This window comes from Lissotriton vulgaris, chromosome 1_2 (genome assembly GCF_964263255.1).
Source record: "Lissotriton vulgaris chromosome 1_2, aLisVul1.2, whole genome shotgun sequence".
NCBI classification, from domain to species: Eukaryota; Metazoa; Chordata; class Amphibia; order Caudata; family Salamandridae; genus Lissotriton; species Lissotriton vulgaris.
Window position 1 is genome coordinate 45,835,280 of NC_141686.1, and position 21,084 is coordinate 45,856,363.

General features: G+C 43.4%; 1 protein-coding gene across 1 annotated transcript in view; it reads left to right on the top strand.

The window, feature by feature from the left end:
* TMTC1 (transmembrane O-mannosyltransferase targeting cadherins 1) overlaps positions 1-21,084 on the top strand; it is a 1,524,654-nt gene that overhangs the window by 1,410,763 nt on the left and 92,807 nt on the right. Inside the window, exon 16 of the mRNA XM_086952798.1 lies at positions 19,424-19,568. Within this exon, the coding sequence (XP_086808924.1) occupies positions 19,424-19,568 (145 nt within the window). The remainder of the gene's footprint in view (positions 1-19,423; positions 19,569-21,084) is intronic.

The following is a 21,084-nucleotide window of genomic DNA, read 5'->3' on the forward strand; positions in this document are numbered from 1 at the left end:
GGAGTCGCCAGAGAAGGTGCTTCATCATCTGCAGGTGACAACCCAGCTGTTGTACAAATTGGGTTTCTCGATAAACGCGCCCAAATCTCACCTGGTGCCCTCTCAGTGCAACCTGTTAATTCGGGCGGTACTGGACACCACTGTGTGCTGAGCATTCCCACCTCCACAAAGGATTCTCGACAATCAGGAATTGATTCCTTTATTCTACAGTGGAGCGGTCGTTCCAGTCCTGAAGGTCCTTTGCCTGCTCGTTCTGTTTGCTTCCTGCATTCTGCTGGTCAACCATGCGCGCTGGCATATGAGGGCACTCCAGTGGTGCCTCCGCAGGCAGTGGTTTCAATACAATGGGGATCTCAGGTAGTCGATCAAGATCTCCAGAGACACTGCAGTGGATCTGGAGCGTGGAGGACAATCTGTCTCAAGGAAAGCACTTCCATCTTCCTCCATGGGTGTCCACAGTGATAACGGATGCATCCACTCTATGGTGGGTGCTCATATGGGGGACCTGAAGATCAAGGGTCTTTGGTCTTTAGAGGAAAGGGTGCTTCACATCAACCTTGTAGAATAGCGGGCGATACGTTTGGTGCTCAAGGCCTTCCTCCCTTCCCTTCATGGTCAGTCGGTTCAAGTTCTGATGGACAACACTACTGCAATGTGGTATGTCAACAAGCAGGGAGGAGTAGGGTCACATCGTCTCAGCAGAGAGGCTCTGCGTCTCTGGTCCTGGGTTCAGGACCACCAGATTTGTCTGATGGGAAATCACCGGGCCAGAGTTCTGAATGTGCGTGCAGACAGCCTCAGTCGGCAGTTCTCTGTCGACCATGAGTGGAGGCTTCATCCGGAGGTGGTCCAGGGGTTAGAGGCGGCAGACCCGAAAGCTGAGATCGGCCCTGGACCAGGGTTCAATTCCCCGCCTCGACGGGGCTTGGGCTCAATAATTCCACGGACTCGATAATTCTCGCTCCGGTGCCTACTCGACTCACGGGTTTACACTCTGCGACTCTGGGCAATAGCTTGCTTAATCTCCACAACGGCCCCTCGCGGCGGGATGCCTGGCTTTCACCTTGTGGATACCCTGCCGGGGTTATCTCACAGGGGAATACCAGGACGGGTTCCCTAAGCAAGCGCTTAGATGCCTGCGATGTGGGTGGTTTGCGCTATATAAATACCTGTACATTTACATTTACATTTACATTTACATTCCAGATGTGGGGAACCCCTCGGGTGGACCTGTTTGCCACTCACGAGAACGCTCACTGCCCGTCATTCTTCAGTCTCTAGTATCCGATGCAGAGAGCTTTGGGGGACGCGTTCCAGTTGAGTGGAGCTCGCAACTCCCTTGATTCTCGGGTTCTGAAGAAGATTCGCCAAGACCAGGCCCAAGTCATATTGGTCACCCCGGATTGGCCAAGAAAGGTGTGGTAGACAGATCTACTTCACATCTTGTCGCACCCTCCGCTCCGTCTCCCTCTCAGGGCAGACCTCCTCTCGCAGTCGCTGGGGCAGGTTCTACACCCCCACCTCCAGAGCTTACACCTTCATGCCTGGAGATTGAACGGGGCAACCTGAATTCTTTTTCTCTCCCGCCTGATGTGGTGGACGTTATTTTATCGGCCAGGCGACACTCCACCAAGTCTATCTATTCCTATAGGTGGTCCAACTTTGTCAATTGGTGTGGGGAGAGGTCTAATGACCCTTTAAGAGCTCGCTTATCCAACATCCTTCAGTTTGCTCTCTCTCTAGCCCAGCAGGGCTAGCTGTGGCTACTGTGAAGGGCTATTTCTCGGCTCTGTCAGCGTTCATTTGCTTGCCAAATCAGCCCTCTTTGTTTAAGTCACCCAATGTGTTAAGGTTCATTAAGGGCCTTACCAACAAGTTTCCACCCACTCCCTTTATTGTGCCTCAATGGGACTTAAATCTTGTCTTAACCTACTTGATGGGTTCTCCCTATGAGCCCTTGCACAAGTGTCCCTTGAGGCTATTGTCGTTTAAGACAGTTTTTCTTGTAGCCATTACCTTAGCAAGGAGGGTAAGTGAGCTTCAAGCTCTGAGTTTGAAACCCCCGTTCTTGACCATTCATGTTGATAGAATGGTACTCAGGACCAGGGCTGCTTTTCTGCCTAAGGTGGTTACTCCCTTCCATTTGGGACTGTCCATTACCCTTCCTAGCTTCTATCCTCCCCCTCACCCTTCCAAGGAGGAGGAGCGGCTTCACCGCTTGGACCCTAAAAGGGCGGTGAGCTTTTACCTTGATAGGACTAAAGACTTTCGTGTGGATGACCAGCTCTTCGTGGGCTTCATTGGCTGCAGGAAAGGCTGAGCGGTGCACAAGAGCACCCTTTCCAGATGGATTATCTTGTGCATCAAGTTCCGTTACTCTTTGGCCGTTAAGGATCCTCCAGAGGGTATAAGAGCTCAATCTACTAGCGTAAAGTCATCTACATCTGCCTTTTCTAGGGGTGTTCATGTGGAGGACATTTGTAGAGCTGCAACTTGGGCCTCCTTCCACACTTTCGCAAAGCACTACTGCTTAGATTCTCAGGTGAGGAGGGACGGCCACTTTGCGCTTTCCGTCCTACAGGACTTTTTGGTATAGAAGGGTGGACACCCTCCTCCGGGAGTGGGGACTGCTGTAGGACTCTATTCACAAGGTGAGGAATCCACTGGCAGATGTTATCATTAGAAGAACAAGTTACTTACCTTTGGTAATGCTTTTTCTGGTGGATACAGTATCTGCCTGTGGATTCCTCACTGACCCACCCGCCTCCCCGTTGTCCACCTGCAATGGTGATATTTTCTATCTGTTACTTTCAAAGGAAGTTTATTATTCTTTTTGCTTTACTGCATTGATTTCACACTGTGTGTGTTGTTTTGAATACTGTGTACTGTGTATACTGTATATATTTGTGTTGGTCCGTCCATGTGCCTCTAAGGCACGGAAAAAAAGGGTGGAACTAACGTCATCAGGCTGACGAGGCTCTCTTATAGCTTCGGTGACGTCAACGGAGCCGCGAGCAGAGCCATGCTATTGTGACGTCGTCCTTGTCGGCGTGGAGAGCTACGAAATATTTCCGAATGCTGCTGGAGCAGGGGATATTCACAAGGGAAGGAATCCACAGGCAGATACTGTATCCACCAGAAAAAGCATTACCAAAGGTAAGTAATTTGTTCGTTAGGCTCAATGGAGAAAACTACACTGAACAACATGGCTCAGCCTGTAAAGAGGTTTGCGGGTCTTTTAGTGACAAGGTTAGTGCTCACAGGATTATCAGAATAAGCAGGTTTTCAGATGTTTCTTGAAACGCAGGTGGTTGGCTGCATCATTAAAGACAGGCCAAGGGCATTACACAGAATGAGGCCTGAAACCCTTGTGGACTTCCCCGGTGTTTCTTACATTAAAATGGGGTATGACAGACTCTGGAGGAATTTCCGGTGCTACAATGGCAATATAATGATGGGGCAATTTTGATAAGTATTCAAAGCCCTTGCCCCACACACCCTTGTGGTGTTGCACAATGATTTTATCGTATTTCATTTTTCAGCTGCTCAACAGCGGAGTTGTTTCAGGATGGGGGTTGCATGCTCCTTTTTTCAAATCGAGGCCTACGCTGACTGCATGACTTTGAATCCTTTGCAAGTTTTGCTGTCTTTATTCAGTGCTTTGGTAAGGTTTGCAGGTTTTGGGTGTCTTTATTCAGTGCCTTGGTAAGTTTCAGCAACGTTTGTAATGGACCAACATGAATAGTTTCCTAATCATATTCAGTTGGAAGTTGGTTTCCTTAACCGCTGCGTTTACATGGCAGGGCAGGGGAAATGATAACTCAGAATCAAACAGGATGCCCCAAATTTACTTAATGGGCTTGGGTATGGATTTTTAAAAATTAGGTATCAGTGTCACATGAAAAGTAGGCTTCTAATATTTCCATTGCCTGACCATTAATGCCACCGTTTTAGTTCTGATAAAGCAGAGGACGTTTCCTTCATCTAAAAATATCTAGAAGAGATTTGGCCTAACGGCAAGAGCAGACAACTTTGCAATTGGGGAACCAGGTTCGAGTACTGGCGTCGATTCAGCATCCCGTGTTTATGGGCAAAGCACTTAATCTCTCTGTGCCTAAAATACTTGTGTAATATACTCTGGTGCTCATGTAAAGTGCTCCAGTGCCCATGTGGCCAAGTATGTGCTATATATAAAAAAACAAAAAATATTACAAAAAATCTTTACACTTGTGGGTGGAGACATGTAAGTCAACATTTTGGAGTAAACTTACACTTGGAAATAGTGAATAGCCAAAAGTAGTGCATTTACTCCAAAGTGTAAGAGTAGATATACACATGTAGATGTATTCACATGTAAATTTACCTTTTTGAATAGGCCACATAAAGGCAAACATCTTACTGTTGTAATGAGTGGGATGTATATGAGGTTATGCATAGCCTACTGCTAAAATAAATGACATAATTTATAGTTACATTATCTGTTGGTGTGCGATACTATGTAAAATATACATACCTGTGTAAGTACATGTTTCAAATTAACGCAGAACAAGTTAATGTATAATGTGGCTTTTACTGCTAAAGAATTAAAGTTATTTACCTGTAACAAAATACCTACATGATCACATCTAAAAAAATCTAAAAGCATGATTACTCAAAAGATATTTTTTAGCCACCTCTAGAGCATCGGATTTACTTTACAAACGACAAAAGCTTTTTTTAAACAAAAACAAGCCTCACTTTTGAACTCCACCCATGACTGTATATTTGCACAGTATATGTATCTAGAGGGGATTCAAATTGCACAACTAATATTACAGATAAGTTACACGTTTCTTGCAGTACAGATGATAGGGGACCTTAAATAGGAGAAATCAAGACATTTATTCTGTCTCTGGTATGTGAATTATGATTTGAACTCAGAAGAATTGTACACCATAGAATTTTTACCTCAGACAAGGTCCGGAAATCCAGTAGCATTCGTGTTTTGAGGCTAGGCATCCTAACACTGCTGATGATCTCTCCTAAAGAGGACAGTGGTTGTTTGGCAATTGTTATATGTATAATCATAAAACATAGAGCATTTAAAAAAAAAACACATTATTTAGCTGAATGTGTTAAAATGTGTCCTACACCCAATAAGACAAAATAGAGATACAAATGAATCCAAAGTCAGAACAGTTTTTAGATATAAATTAAAATTCTACTTTCAAGAGTATCTTGTTTCCATGGTAAAGCAAAATAGGGGCATATTTATCTATCTTTCATGCAGAGCCACCTTGCTGCACTACGTGAAGGCGCAGGAATGTGCCATATTTAACTTGATACATCACATTCCTGTCCTTTCCTAGCACTAGCATACGTTTGGCTGCCCAGGGCCAATGAGGCACCCTTGCGTTATGTTGCAAGGATGTCTGCATTGTAGACAGGATTGTTTGTGTGCAGGAAGGAGGGACCTTCCTGCACAAAAACAAACCTGAAAGGCATTTTCCTCTTTCTATGTGTGCTGCAGAAGCCAGCACACATAGAAAGACTGGAAAATGAGGAGAAATAAAGTAATGTTCGAGGCATGTGTGCTGTAGACACACATGCTTTGCATAAGTCTACCATCTAGTGTTGGGCACGGATGATTACAAGTTGTTTTTGTTCCAAGAAGTTTTCATCGAGTCACAAGATTGTGTGACTCCTCTTCTTGGTAATACTGCGCATAGTCATCAACTTCATTTCCAGATAGTTGTTTTCCGCTGACGGGTTTGGTTGTAATCTCTTGTGCTCCGGTAAGAGAACCTTTGGTTCTGTAGTAGATCTCCACTCAACAGTATTGTCTTGATTGCGTTCTAACCAATCATCCACGTAGTGGGTCTTCGACTTGCTTGTTCGGACCACGCCCAGCTGGGCCTTTTCTTCACTTCCATGGTCCTTTGGAGAAAGACCTGCTAATGAGATAGGTTATGTTTTCCTTCTGTCTGAAGAGTCACTCTAAATACCCCAGTACCGACCAACACTCTGTTTACAATTTATGCCTCTGACAGGATCGTCAAGAGGAAAGCTATGAGGTCTGCAAGTCATTTGGATTAAAAAACTCAACGACAAGAGATGCAGCGTAAACAAAAGGACGATGTTCTGGATATTTTAGGACGGCAATAGGAGAATGACAAGGAAGCATCGGCAGCACAAGAGGAATCATTATCAATACAAGATTCTGATTCCCAGTCTGATTCTGACCTGTAGTCAGCCACCCTACAACTAGCACAGAAGCATCGGACAGTGAGTACTTTCACCGCTGATCCAAAGTACAAAACATCAGCTCTGTCCAAAAAGACTGCTTATGGTCCACCACTGCAAAAAAGCCATGGCGCTCACCAAAAAACACTCAGAATACCCCGCCTTCTGGCTCGTCTCCAAAAGTCCAGCCTACAGCAGGGGCCTCCGCTTCCTCGACCTCTGGGTCTACAACACCTTGCCCACTAGTTTCGGCACTAAAACAAAAACATACTGATTCGTATCCAACCTCAGCTGCACCTAAATCAAAACATCCTTCACCGAAGTATTTCACTTTCGGGCAGAAATTTCCAATAGAGCTGATCCTCGAGGTAATGCAGGAACAGCTTGATCAGTGGTAGAAATCGCTCCAAATTCAGCCTGCAACAAAGAAACTAGTTCTTCAACAAGCAAAACCTCACTCCTCTAAGAAACAGTTAACTTTCCAAGAGTCTTTGGATGTTCCTCTACAGCCTCCAAAAAAGAAAAAGAAGGCTGCAGCCACTAGCCCTTTGCATATCCATATTCCACCTTCACCTAACCCACAAACACCACCCACACCATCCACTCGACCACCTCACTCACCAGAACTATCTGAGGCATGTGACATATCTCCTCACTCACCCACACATAGTAGAAGATGATAATGATAAACCACAGAACATACATTCTAGGGATGCTTGGGATGACTATGATATTGAACCACAAGGGGATACAGACCCTGATCTCTATCCCACACGGCCATCACCACCTGATGCCTCTGTGCATCAGGATTTAATAGCAAGGGCAGCAGCTTTCCATCCAGTCCCTTTACATAAGGATACAACAGAGGAAAATTTCCTTTTTGAAACGTTATCTAACACACAGTATCTTCCACTCCTTAAAGGCATGGTATCTCAGGCAGAAGACACTGTCAAGGCTAGAATCATAACACCATGCATTGACAAAACGAATAAAGCTGCATTCTGAGATCCTATATACAGGAGCGGCCCGTGCAGGTAAGAGTGGTGGGGCAGGGTTGGGAGGAAGTCAACAGGCGACGACGAGGGAAAATGAAATTTTAAAAAACAGAAAACCGCTTACCATGCACTCGCTGCATCGCTGAGTCAGGACCAACCTCTACTCCTAAAACATTCCACAGGAGTTCCTACAGAGGAAACAATTCAATTATAAAGGTAGAGATCTCTGGAAAAATATCCTTACCTCAAACAACAATACCATTCCTCCAGACCATTTAACACCTGTCAGGGTCATCTTCAAACCTTGCTCTCAACATGGAAATCAATCACTACAGAGCAATGGGTGTTGGATATTATCCAACATGGTTACTGTCTGTATCTCATTACAACTCCTCCAAATATTCCACCCGCAAACACAAACTATCAAAACAATATAAAAAATCTCCTAGAATAGAAAATAACAGCTCAGTTACATAAAGGAGCAACAGAACCAGTTAATAAACAGTATCAGGGAACACAGGTATACTCTATACTTTCTTATTCCCAAAAAAGATGGACCGGCAGAACCAATTCTCGACCTCAGACCACTAAATAATTACTTCATATCGAAACACTTCCATATGCTCACTCTTAAGGAAATCATTTCTGTGCTACAAAAAGGAGATGTTATATGCCTACTTCTATATACCTATCCATCCCATGCACAGAAAATATTTATTGTTTCAATGCCAAGGAAATAATTATCAATTCAAAGTTCTTTCCTTTGAAATTACCACCGCACTATGGGTAGTCACAAAATGCATTAGCAGTAGTAGCAGCACATCTCTAGAGACAAAACATCTATGTCTTTCCACATTTAGACGACTGGTTAATAAAAGCAAAAAGCCTCAGCCTTTACAAACAAAATGCTCAACAAACCCTAACCGTAGTACATCACATAGGGTTTACCATCAACTTACAAAAGTCACATCTACTACCAGCTACCATACAGCAATCTGTAGGAGCTGTCATGTAGCTAATTCCTTTCTATATACTGTGTTAAGTTAGCATGAGCTTATTAAATGTTTAAACGCCATTTTTCCTTTTGCTTCATTTTGCACACGACACATAATTGTTGTTTTAGCTTTCAACCCAGAAGAGCTTCGTGATTTACTTGAGAAATAATATGTTATTGCTCTGATATCAGTTTTGCTTGGTACACTGTCTGCACAGTGAGTGCTGAAGGCTACAAGGATAACTCGACACAGTGTTGTTGTGAGGTCTGATCTTCGCACCTCCATAGACATAACACACATGCTGCTCCCAAAATCTGACTCTAAGCGGGTTTTATATTGTTGTGCTGCACACACACGTAACACACTTGATGGTGCTTCACATGCAGAGAGCTGGTGGAAGATGATTTGATCCTCTGCCACTGAGATTTTGAGGTATGGGCCCGCCCTGCTAAAACCCAAATTAGACCTTCATAGATATAAAATACAATTCTAAATAGGGAGGGTGAGAATTAGGTGTTGTTAATTCCTATTCATTTCAGCATCTTAGTATGCTGTCACCATTCGCCTTTTATGGACTAGTGACTATGCTGATAACTTTGTTGCTTATAATATGTTTGCTAGTATTGTATAAGATACTGCGTTTGAGAACCCTGCATTAGTATGACCAATGAGACACTGTAGCTAGCTCTGTAAGGGGATTTTGGGTACTGAGGTGAGTTTTGGGTCATCCTAATTCACTGAGGTTCCAGGTCTCTACGCACAGTTCGGTAGGAGAACGGAATTCCCGCTACAGAGCCATGCTCAACACACAATCAGCATTGGCATATCCAAATACAGACAGAATAAACAGCATAGTAACTTTAGTCCAACAGTTTCAAACTGGGACTCGAATCTCAGCCAAAACATTTCAATGACTTTTAGGCCTGATGGCATCTTGTATTTAATAATAGTCCCACATGCCAGACTACATATTAGACCTATCCAAGACTGTCTCTCCCATCAATGGATAGAGTCACTGGGAGTACTTCACAATAATAATAATAATAAGGCATTTATAAAGCGCATGGCTGCACAACTGTGTATCCCCGCGCTAACTGCTAACAAAAACTCCTAACGGCCCACCGGAAAACGTGCAGAAAAGTATTAGTGGGGAAAAAGATGAGTTTTTAGTTTTGCTCTAAAAAGAGTTTCTGAAGGTTCCATTCTCAAATGAACAGGGAGGGCGTTCCAGTATTTTACTCCAAGGAATCGAAAGGAGCGGCCACCCAATTTCGCTCTATGGATACGGGGAAGTTTAAATTGTGACATGCCCGAGGATCTATGGTTTCTGGTTGGGCGATGGATAGTGAGAAGATTTCTTAGATAGGTAAGTCCTTTGTTGTGTGCAATTTTATGGGCATAGCAAAGGCTCTTGAATCTAATTCTTTCCCTAACCGGGAGCCAGTGCAGTTTGGACAAGGCCGCTTAGGAAGATGTTCTTCTTGGTAGACCTAGTACCATGCGGGCGGCAGCATTTTGAATGCATTGAAGCTGGTGCAATTGCTTTTGGTTCAGGCCTAATAGGAGAACATTTCCGTAGTCCAAGTGAGGTGTTATAAGTGCATGCACAATAGTTTTTCTTGCTTCAGTGGGGATAAGATCGATGATTTTTCGCAGGATTTTTAGCGTGCCCATGCATTTACCTATTATTTTGTTGACTTGGGATTTTCCCGAAAGATCCGAGTCAATCATAATCCCTTGATTTTTTACTTTTTCGACTGGGTGGGGGCAATCGCCCAAAGTAGTAGGCCACCAAGCCTGGGACCATATTGAAGTTTTGTTCCCTACCACTAGCACCTCCGTTTTATCACCATTTAAACGGAGGCAGTTGTTATCCATCCAAGTGGCGACAGCAGCCATGCAGCTGGAGAAATTGGTGGCAAATTTCTCGCTATCTGGGGTGAGCTTAAACATGAGCTGGGTGTCGTCAGCGTAGCTGACAATGCCCACCCCATAGTTCTCTACGACTCGAGCCAGGGGTTCCATATAGATGTTGAACAAGGTAGGGCTCAAACTAGAGCCCTGTGGAACCCCGTAGCTGACGTCGCGAGAAGATGACATGAAGGGTGGGCAATGTATCTGGAATGATCTTTTGGTGAGGAAAGATTTGAACCAAGCTAGAGCATGATCCTTCACTCCAATGTCCGAAAGTCGGGACAGCAGTGTGTCATGTAGCACAGTATCAAAAGCTGCGCTTAAGTCTAGCATGACCAACGCTGCTGTCTCACCCTCGTCTACCATCTTGCGAATACATTCTGTGGAATAAAGAACAGCTGATTCCGTGGAATAGCCAGGTCTAAAACCTGATTGTGTGGAATGAAGTACATTTTCTTCTTATAAAAAAGCCATTAGTTGTTTGTTGACTATTTTTTCTATAATTTTAGCGCATTGTGGCAAGAGGGAGATAGGTCTGAGATTTTGATATTGGGTAACCGGAATATTAGTTTTTTTTTTAGAGGAATAACTTGTGTTGTCTTCCAAGCCTCTGGAACGTAGCATTCTTGGAAGGACAGGGTGATCATGTGTCTAATTTGATCAATAAGAACGTTGTTCATGATGTCTTTACTTTTTGCTGTCTACTAACAATCTAGTGTTAGTAGACACATCTCTCTCTACAATGGTGAAATCCTGAATATTTAACCAAGGGGCAGTCGTTTACAGACCCAGTTCCACAAATAATGCTCACAGCAGATGCTTCTCTGATTAGTTGAGGAGCTCATCTATAAAACCTCACAATTAAAAGTGTATGGATCTCCGAACACAGGGATGTCCATATCAACCACCTGGAGTTGCAAGCTGTTCACCTAGCAGTGAAAGCCTTCCTACCTCACCTACAACACAAAGTTATCCTAATTCAAACAGACAAAATAACAACTATGTATTACATACAAAAACACGGAGAGGGGGCACGCTCTCCAATTATCTCCGTTAGCACAGCAAATATGAAGCATAGCAATATATCACAACATTCATTTCCTAGCAGGACATGTCCCAAGGGCAAGCAATCAAGTTGCAGCCTTTCTAAGCAGGACGCAGCAACAAGTTCATAAATGGGACCTGCACCACTCAGCCCTCCTATCATACTTTTAAAGATGGGGGTTTCTACAAATAGATCTGTTCGCAACCCCAGAAAATCCAAAATGCTCAAACTTTGAAGCATCTTTGAACACCACCATACCACATGCTCTATGGATGAACTCGTCAGGCATATTTGCTTACACTTTTTATCCACTCCCCAGGTTTTGGTGTGTTAGAGGATTAGCCGTTTTAAAAGTAAAGATGGAATGTTCAGCTTTTTTAGTTTTTGCCACAGTAAGTTTCTGTTTATATGAGCTGTATTCAATGAAGCACATGTACAGGGGCTGTTTTAGTGCAAGTGCGGCATCTATTATTAGTGAAAGGGTAAACATATTGGTAGAGGTGCCCATGTTTTTGCAGAAGCCTGTTTGATTTGGTGGTATTGGTGCAGGTTATGTAGTCCTAGTTTTTAGTTCTTGTAGCATTAACCCTGCTTAATATTTGGCATCGTTATCCAATAGTGCTACTAACCTGTAGTATTTTGGATCATTCCTATTACCTATTTTATAAATCGGAGAGATGATCGAGCCCCTCCATGATGACGGTATCATTGATGTTTGCAGGATTGATTCAAAAATCGGTTTTAGAGCTTTGGCCCAGTACTCTTGATCATGTATGAACAATATTGGCAGGATCCCATTTGGGCCTGGAGCTCCCTCTCGCTTACCCTTAGAGATTCTGTTGCATATCTGATTGTTCGTGATTTGAAAAGCTGTTCCGATGCAGGGATGAAGTCGGTTTGGGGCGATGATGCTTCCAATATGGCCGATTGGATGTTTGTGCAAGTTTGGGTTCCTAGTTCTCTGTTTAAATGAGATTGGAGGAAGATTGTCCAAACCTCTTCGGTCACATGTGAGTTGATGCCTTGGCTCGACGGATTAGCCAGAGTATTGATCCTTTACCAAAATCGTGAGGTGTTGTTGGTCTTGATAGGTATACAACCTTTACAACAAAACTTTTACAACGACCTACCATTACAACGCAACTTTTACCACGCAAACTATTACAACGCATTGCTCTGGGGGGCGCTCTAGGATAGGGAATAGGTTAATTTACTATCCAATAACCTTCCCTACTATCCGCGGGGACCGGAGTTGGAATAGTAAATTAAACTATTCACTATCCAGCTCCTAAAAGCATTATGCGTTGTAGTGGTATGCGTGGTAAAAAAACGCGCTGTAAAGGTAGGCGTTGTAAAAGTATGCGTTGTAACGTCATACATCCGTCTTGATATCGTGCAGAGGTTTTGCCCAGATTAGTTTCCTGCGAGTGGCTTTTAATTGCCTCAGTTCGTGCAAGGCTGTGAGTTTCTGAATTGTGCGATTTCTGGATGCTTTAAGGTGTTTTACTTATTCATTATTTCCGATGGTGAGGGGTCTGTTTTGAGGAGGAGCTGTTCTCATGTTTTAGTGGTTTTCCTTTTTGACTCCATATTTGTTTCCTAGATTTTTAGTGAATGTTTCCCATCTTTCTGTTGTATCAAGCTCCTCAGCTTGAACTTCTTCGAAGAGTTGGTTTTAAGAGCGAAGAGGTCTTCCGTGTGATCTGTTTTGCATTTTACTCTTTTCTCATTAGTTATATACTCTGGGCAGTGTACATTTACTGGCTGTAGTTGAGTTGTTGGCAACACTTTTATCGTGATTTCTTGAGGCAAGTGATCGCTGTAGTCTAAGGTTCCATTGTGGTAATCCTCTACTTTTGGGAACATATGACGGGAGATAAAAGTGGAATTGATTGTTGTGCTTGTTACTGCATTATGGAACGTTGCTGCCTGTGGGCGATCTCCTGGAAATCTACTGTTTAATGGGCGAAATCCAAGCTGCTCTAAGGTCGCAAGAAGCTTGTGAACTATTTTAGAATGTCTTTCGCAAGTATTATTTTCTTGTGGTAGAGTGTCCCATGCGAATGTGTCCTCGTCCATATGATTGTCATCAGCTGTTTTATTGAATATATATAGATTGAAGTCCCCAGTAATGATCAAGCTGTTCGATTCCTCCACTCCTTTGGTTTTATCATGTGGTGTAGATATACATTTATTAGTATCATATGTTCATTTTTGTCCAACCCCTGTGTCATAATTCTAAGTGGTTGCATTGCATTGTGGGGCGCTAAATTATGGGGCAATGGCTCCACTGCATAGTTGCTCCTTATAGAGCTATAAATGGCAAGACCTCCCTTGCTATGGCCGAATTTGGCGCACTTTGTAGCTGGTAAGAGGTGCCCATACTCCCGAGGAGGAACCAATAGCCCGGGCAATCAGGTACGAAATCTAGGGGTTTTGATTGATGACAACCTTCAGATGGAGTCTCATGCAAATAAGACCGCTAATGTATGTTTCTCCTTAATACGTATGCTACGAAAAAGACTTCCGCTATTAACAACTGAGTCATGCCCACTGGTGGTAAGAAGCACCGTGTTATGCAAACTCGACTACTGCAATTCTCTGCATTTGGGTGCCCCACAATACATCATTCAGGAATTGCAGAGAGTAGTCTGCAGCAGCAAAATTAGCCCTCAATAGGCTGCGAAGCTCATCCGCCACCTTGGCTCTGAGAGAGTTGCATTGGCTGCCCATTAAGGAAAGGGTTCAGTTTAAATCCCTCTGTCTGATTTTCAGAGCAGTGCATGAGCTGGGCCCAATCCCTTTACAGGAAAAGTTCTTGTGGTACCAACCCAAGAGGCAACTTCGCTCCTCCAGTGCCGGCCTATTGTCGGTCTCCAGGGTCAAACGTGCCAGGTCGTGAGGGAGTTCATTTATTTGTGGTGGGTGCCCGCCTTTGGAATGAACTTCCCCGGAATCTTAGACAAATGGACAGCTTGATAGAGTTTCGTAAGAGTTTAAAAACCTGGCTCTTCCCGAAATCTTAATCTCCGCCTCCTACACATTATGGCCTGACTTTTTTTCCACTCTGGTCACTTTGTACAGTTGGAAGCGCCAGGATACCTGTAGGGTGACAGCATGCGCTATATAAGTACTAAATCATCATCATCATCATCATCATTAAATCCTTGCAGTTCTATTGGTAGTTTGCACCATATTTCTTGGAGTGAAATGATGTTGAATTTTTGAAGATATGATTGCAGTTCCGGGTCCAAGATCTTGTGTCCCATGCCGTGGAATTTCAAAGTGCTTTTTGTGTTTGGTGTCTTGGACAAGGTATGCCAAGGATTATGACTTTTGGTGTTTATGGTCCTGGATAGCCATCCCCACTCTTGTGTGGATATACTTTCGGTGTTATCTATCCTAGGGATCTCTTGCTCGCTGGATTCTTTGCTCTTGGGGGATTTGCTGGGTATGATTAAGTGCTCAATTGGTCCTGTTGGAGTTCTGTTGCTTATTGTAGCTAAGGCAATGTTATGCAGCTAAAAGGAAATGATTTGTTATATACAATCAGAAACAAAATATCAACCCACTAAATGCAAAAGTTCAAACAATTATTACTTATTTATTGCATTTGCAAACCACACAGTTGGCTTATACTTCAATACGATTGCACCTGGCTTCTAGCAGCCTATTTGAAAAATAGACTCCATTTGCCATTATTTAAAATACATTTTATCAAATCTGGAGTTTAAAGAATCATTCAGGCTTCCACCTGCACCAGCATGGAACCTAAACATCGTACTAATAAGACTTATGGGGCCTCCATTTTAACCATTCCACTCTTGTCAATTGTAATATGTATTCTGGAAACTCACCTTTTTCATTGATAATACTTCAGTTAGAAGAGTCAGTGAAATTCAGGCATAAAACCTTGAGTAACCTTTCTTCCTACTTCATAGGGGCACGGTAGTACTTAGAATAAACCCTAAATTTTGTCCAAAAGTGGTTTCGAACTTTCATATTAATCAATCAATAGAATTACCTGTTTTCTTTACGGAAACAGATTCAGTTGCAGAGAGAGCTTTACATACTTTAGATGTTAAAAGAGTTCTTATTGTATTATATTGACTGGAACATAACACCCAGAAAGATTAAGCACTTATGTATTGCCTACACACTTTCTCTCATAAGAAAGGTAATTTCTAAATCTGGAATTTCAAGATGGATAGTCAAAGTAGGGGCTTCTATAGCTTTTTTCAGGGAACATTTCTATTACTGATATTTGCAAAACAGCAACATGGTCCACTCCTCACACATTCTCAAAACATTATTGTGTGGATGTCTTTACACATCAACAAGCCAATTTGTGCTAGCTATTCTAAGAACCCTTTTTCAAATAACTGCAACCCCCACATGTTAACCACTGCCTAGAAACAGGGACTGCTTAGCTGTCTATGCAAAGCATATGTATCTACAGCGCAAATGCCTCAAATGGATTTTATTACTTACCCTATAAGCATCTGTTCTGGAATATAGTGCTGTAGATTTACATGTACCATCCCTCCTCCCCAAAAACCCTGCAGTTTATATACTTTACATACTTACATCATATTACTGCATGGACATCACATTATTGATACATATTACTACTCCATTCACATCTATCTAGAGCAAAACAATTTGGAAATGGAGTCGATGACCATGTGCAGTATCACCAAGAGGAGGAGACACACAGCCTTGTGACTCAAAGAAAACGTCTTAGCACAAAAGCAACTTGTAATCATCCGAGCCCAACACTAGATGGTGAACCTATGCAAAGCATGTGAATCTATAGCAGTTCATGCCAAGAACAAATGCTTACAGGGTATTTGACATAATCCTTCTCTCTGCATTATGCCTCACCTGGTGAGGCGTAACATTTTTACACATTCCCAGGTTTACCACTAATGCTAAATCTGAAAATGCGTCACAATCCATGGGTGGATGCATGAGAACACCTATGCTTCACCCATGGAATGCCTACCTGGGGCAGAGTAACGCAAGGCAGCAATTTCCTCTGCCTTGTGTTACTCTAGGTTTAGCAAGTCATTCAGGGTCATGCAAGGTGGCCTTCCGAGCTTGATAAATCTTACTTAGGTTTTGAATTGTCCTTGCTCCCCCTTGTGTGCTACAAATGCGACAGAAAACGTTCATAAATATGGGCCTTAGTCTTTACAATTGCTGCCTTTGTAGTGATGGCAGTGTACCTGCTACTCAAAGGTTCTACATATGAACTACATACATGCTATACCCATTATCAAAAGTTCCATGTAAATGCTGTATAGTAAATATTGTTGCATAAAGGAAAAGGTGATTGGCATGCAGACTCCCTCTCCCCTGCATTTGTACAATCATATCTCGGCTGTGCATCAGGACACGGGCAGCTTCAGTCTGAGGATGGTGGGACTCCTCCACCCAATTTGCAAGTTATGTGGATGATAATTGCTAATAGAAATTACCTTCCACAGACTGACCACATAACATTTCCTATTCTGGGAAAAATAGACCCGTGTCTGGTGCCACCCTCAGTGACTGGCGCAAGAGTCAGGCACTTTAAAGAGGCACATGCGCTAGTGCGCGGATGTATGTCATTACAACGCAGGCTTTTACAACACATGCCATTACGACGCAACTTTTACAACGCATGCCATTACGACGCAACTTTTACAACGCATGCCATTACGACGCAACTTTTACAATGCAAGTTGTTACAACGACTTGCGTTGGAGTGCGCTGGATAGTGAATAGTTTAATTTACTATTCCAACTCCAGTCCCTGTGGATAGTAGGGAAGGTGTTGGATAGTAATTAAACTATTCCCTATCCTAGAGCGCCCTCCAGTGCAATTCGTTGTAATGACTTGCGTTGTAAAAGTTGCGTCTTAATGGTAGTGCGTTGTAAAAGTTGCATTGTAAAGTATGTTTCCCCTAGTGCGCATGTGCCAACCTGTGTGTTTATTTTTTTACAACAACAGTCTAAGGGTTGACCTAGAGTCAGCCCTGGCCTGCTGTTCTCGATGAGTCTAAAGACACCTCCAACTAATTATATTTTAAAGCAGACCTGACGGTCTAGGGCACAAGCTTGTATTTTCCAGGGCTACACGCCAATTATTACACAGGCTTTTTTCCAAGGCGTCATAGGTTGGGGTCAGCAAGCATCCCTGACCCCACCCTACCCTGTAAAGAGTTGGGGCACGGTGGGATTACAGCATTCTCCCTGTGTATGATTGGCGGCATGTGACCTGACATCACAGACCATGTGTCACAGCCTACTTGATGTAAATAGTACACTGTGCATGCTTTATCACGCACAGAGTATATCTGTTTGCAGCATATCTCCTCACTAGTGCACTCCAGGAGCACTGAAATGGCTACAACTATTGGCATTCTAGGCATACCCTCCTGACTGGCACACCATACTATGGCCCGGACCAGAGCAGTGCCGTGAGGTAAGCTGGAAAGCAGAGCCCTCACCTCTTACCAGCCAGCCTGTGTTTTGTGTTTGCTTCACCTCATGCCGGCCGGCTTGTGTTGTGTGCAGTGGCGGCTGGCGTTTACCGGTGGGGGGGCAGGACGTGGGGGAATGGAGTGAAAATAAAATAAAATACACTTACCCGTCTGCTGCTGCGGCTGACTCCTCCGCAGGAAATACCCGTCTCCCAGCCTCCCAATAGCCAACCAAAACGCTACAATGCAGCGTTGTGATTGGTCTGAGCACCGTGGATTGGAGCTAAGCCAAAGAATGGTAGGCTGGGTATGTTCTCCATGCAGGCTGTAATGCAGCCTGCATGGAGAACATACAAAGTGCGCATGAAACTTCGATCGGCCAGAGCAAGGACATACAAATAAAATGTTAATAACAATGAGTTATCATTCTATTTTTAACTTTTTGGCCTTCTCAGTGGGGCGACGCTCCTCTGCCTTAGCGGATGAGCCACCACTGGTTGTGTGTTTGCTTTCAGCCATAAGGCTGAATCCCGACATCTTCTGATCCACCCTTGAGGCTGAAAACGTCAAGTCCTTAAGCACTTACCCAGTTCACTTGATTTGAAAATGCTCTCATATGTGCTGATGTCATTAGCACATACAAGAGCACTTTGAAATACGTGAGCTCAAGATGAGCACTGTACATAAAGAAACCTTTTGGTATAAAGCGCATCCTGAGCTCGTGTATTTCAAGATGCTCTCATGTATGCTAATGAAGTCATTTATGCATACTAGAGCGCCTTCAAATACAAGAGTTCAGCATGGGAAAGATGTTTTGTATGTGCTACATCCTGAGCTCACGTATTTCAAGGCGCCCCACCTCCATCAAACCCACTAGGTCAGGATGGACCATAGCACAGCTCTCAAAAGAAAATGGCTAATAACACCCTCACGACACCCCAGAAGACCCTTTTTAGAAAACCACGGCCACACCTTTTGTAGGGTGCAGCTTATTGTGATGAAGAGACTAGAAGACTGGCACTTATACAGCTTCTAATGCAGTTCCTGAACCAATTACTGGTTATCATACACGTTTCAGAAAGTTACTTCACCTACCCGTGCGTGATGACTGGTTGACTCTACTACCATACTATTTTATATCTTTCTCATACAATATTGCGTTGCACATGAGCTACACTGTGTATATATTCACGTCTTTGGGAGTATATTTTTGTCAGGCATAGGTGCCTTCACTTGCGCCAATATGTAAACAAATGGGGGCAGATTTACAAGCTCCTTGTGCCACTTTTGCATCACTTTTCCCATGTTAAAAGTGACGCAAAAGTGGCGCTAGGGGCTTGTAAATCTGCCCAATGGAATTTAACATATTGACAGTCAGCACAGGTTTCTTCATCAGTTATCGATGCAACTGGTATCAGAAAGGTTAGTTGGTCCGTCCCCAGATTTGTCAAGAGTTCAGACAATGATCCATTGGTGCAGATTCAAAAATCAAAATCTATAAGCCTTTTCAGTGACTGTGGCTAAACTGCAGAATCCTCTGCTTCTTGGTGTATTCAAGGAATCATTGCTGTTAAAGTTCACAAAAGCTCCTTAACCCTGGCTGTATTGACTTAAACCTGAGAGCACACTTGGTGCTATGCTAGCTACACTTAGATACTTTAATGCTACTGCGTTTTATAAGTATGGTAATACATATTGTAACACAGCATGTTTGATAGCGGGACTACATTGGTGTAATGGATGATAAATATAATAAATATGTCTTGTTTTCCACTTTTTCCCACAGAGCACTGCAGATAACAAGAAATGCTGAGATTCTGTCACCACTGGGAGCGCTTTACTACAACACTGGCCGGCCTGAGGAGGCCCTGCAGGTCTACAGGGAGTCAGCATCACTTCAACCTACAAGCAAGGAGACACGCCTGGCCTTGGTAAGCTGGCCGTATCAGTAACTCTAGAGTATATGAAAGTATGATGTTGATAATAGCTTTAGAGTTGATAATTCTGATAACACAGTAACACAGAGGTATTGTTTTAAGAAAATGATTTTTTTTGTAAGTTTGGCAGGGTTTTTTTGCCCTTAAACCATCTGTTCCTTTCTGGTATTTTAGCCCTGCACTTAGTGAGTTACTGTGGTTATTATTGACAGCATTACCTATGCCATTATTGTGTTGCTTCATGGACTAATTTACCAACCTAAATGTAAATAATGTGTTGTAGTTCCCACCATGAGCCTTTCTGCCATTCAGCAGCACCCAAGCTGCCAGACACGCCATCCAGTATACAAGGGGCAAACATGGGCCCTCATATCTGAAGTTCAAAGAACTTACTGAAGTTTCAGGGGTATGTCAAAGGTGTGCTCAGCTTTAGAAAGTACATCTCTCTCCCTGTTAACCCCATCTCAGCCACTCTCTACTTTCCAACTGCAACCTTCTGTAGTTCCCGACCAGATGCCTTGGAGCGTCGTAGGCTTTCTAGGACAATAAATTTACCTTAACTTGCATACCGCTTCAGTGCCTGCTTACTTGTTACACCTTCATGCGTGTTTGGGTGGTCACATGCTTACAAAAACCAAGGCAGCGTCATTTACATGATTGGTCCAAAACTAAAGCTTGTAGATTGAAGTCCCAAAATCAACACATGGAGGGCACAACGCTTGTTTCGCTCATAAATTCTTTCAATGAATATAGCCAATTTGGCACTGATGGGCTACACAGTAGTCACCTCACAGGAGGTCACGCCAGGACTCTCCTGAGGTGTCATCCAAACGGGGAACTGAAGACATCATAGGAGCTTACACCAGTGATTAAAGGGACAGGCTCTCAGGTAGTCCAGAGACCCATGAGAATGACGTTACAGAATGTTTTGCCTCCAGGGACTCCGACTTTGGAGACCAATCTAATCCAAGGCTAAACAAACTCCACATTCAAGACAGAGACCACGCTTAGGGTTTCACACACACCTCTGACCAGCAATCTTCCCTTTGGGGATCCACCTAGAATAGAGCCTCAGCTCCAGCACAAAGAATGGCTGTGAAATTACTATTCCTTGATCGCCACCTCCAGAAAGTCTCGACAGTTGGTATTGCCCACTGTTTTTCAAGCCATTCAAATCAGAAAAACATCTTTGCTTCCAGAGACTCAAAAGTCAAAACTGGAGACAGCCTCTACCTCGACTCCAGGCAAACTATTCTCGGCTGAAGAAAAAGGCGACCAGTGAAGGATTTACAATGCCCTTATCTCCAGCCACATCTTCTCATGGCCAACCCCAAACCAAAAGAATGCACACTTCCATCACCTGCACCATCAGCCTCATGCTCACCAACTCCAGTTGTATCCATTCACGTCAACTCTGACCAGGACCAGCAGCAGACCAACCAAACCTATAGTATGATCTACTGCCTACAGATGACGGAACATACCGTTGGCATAATTGCAATGTGAACAC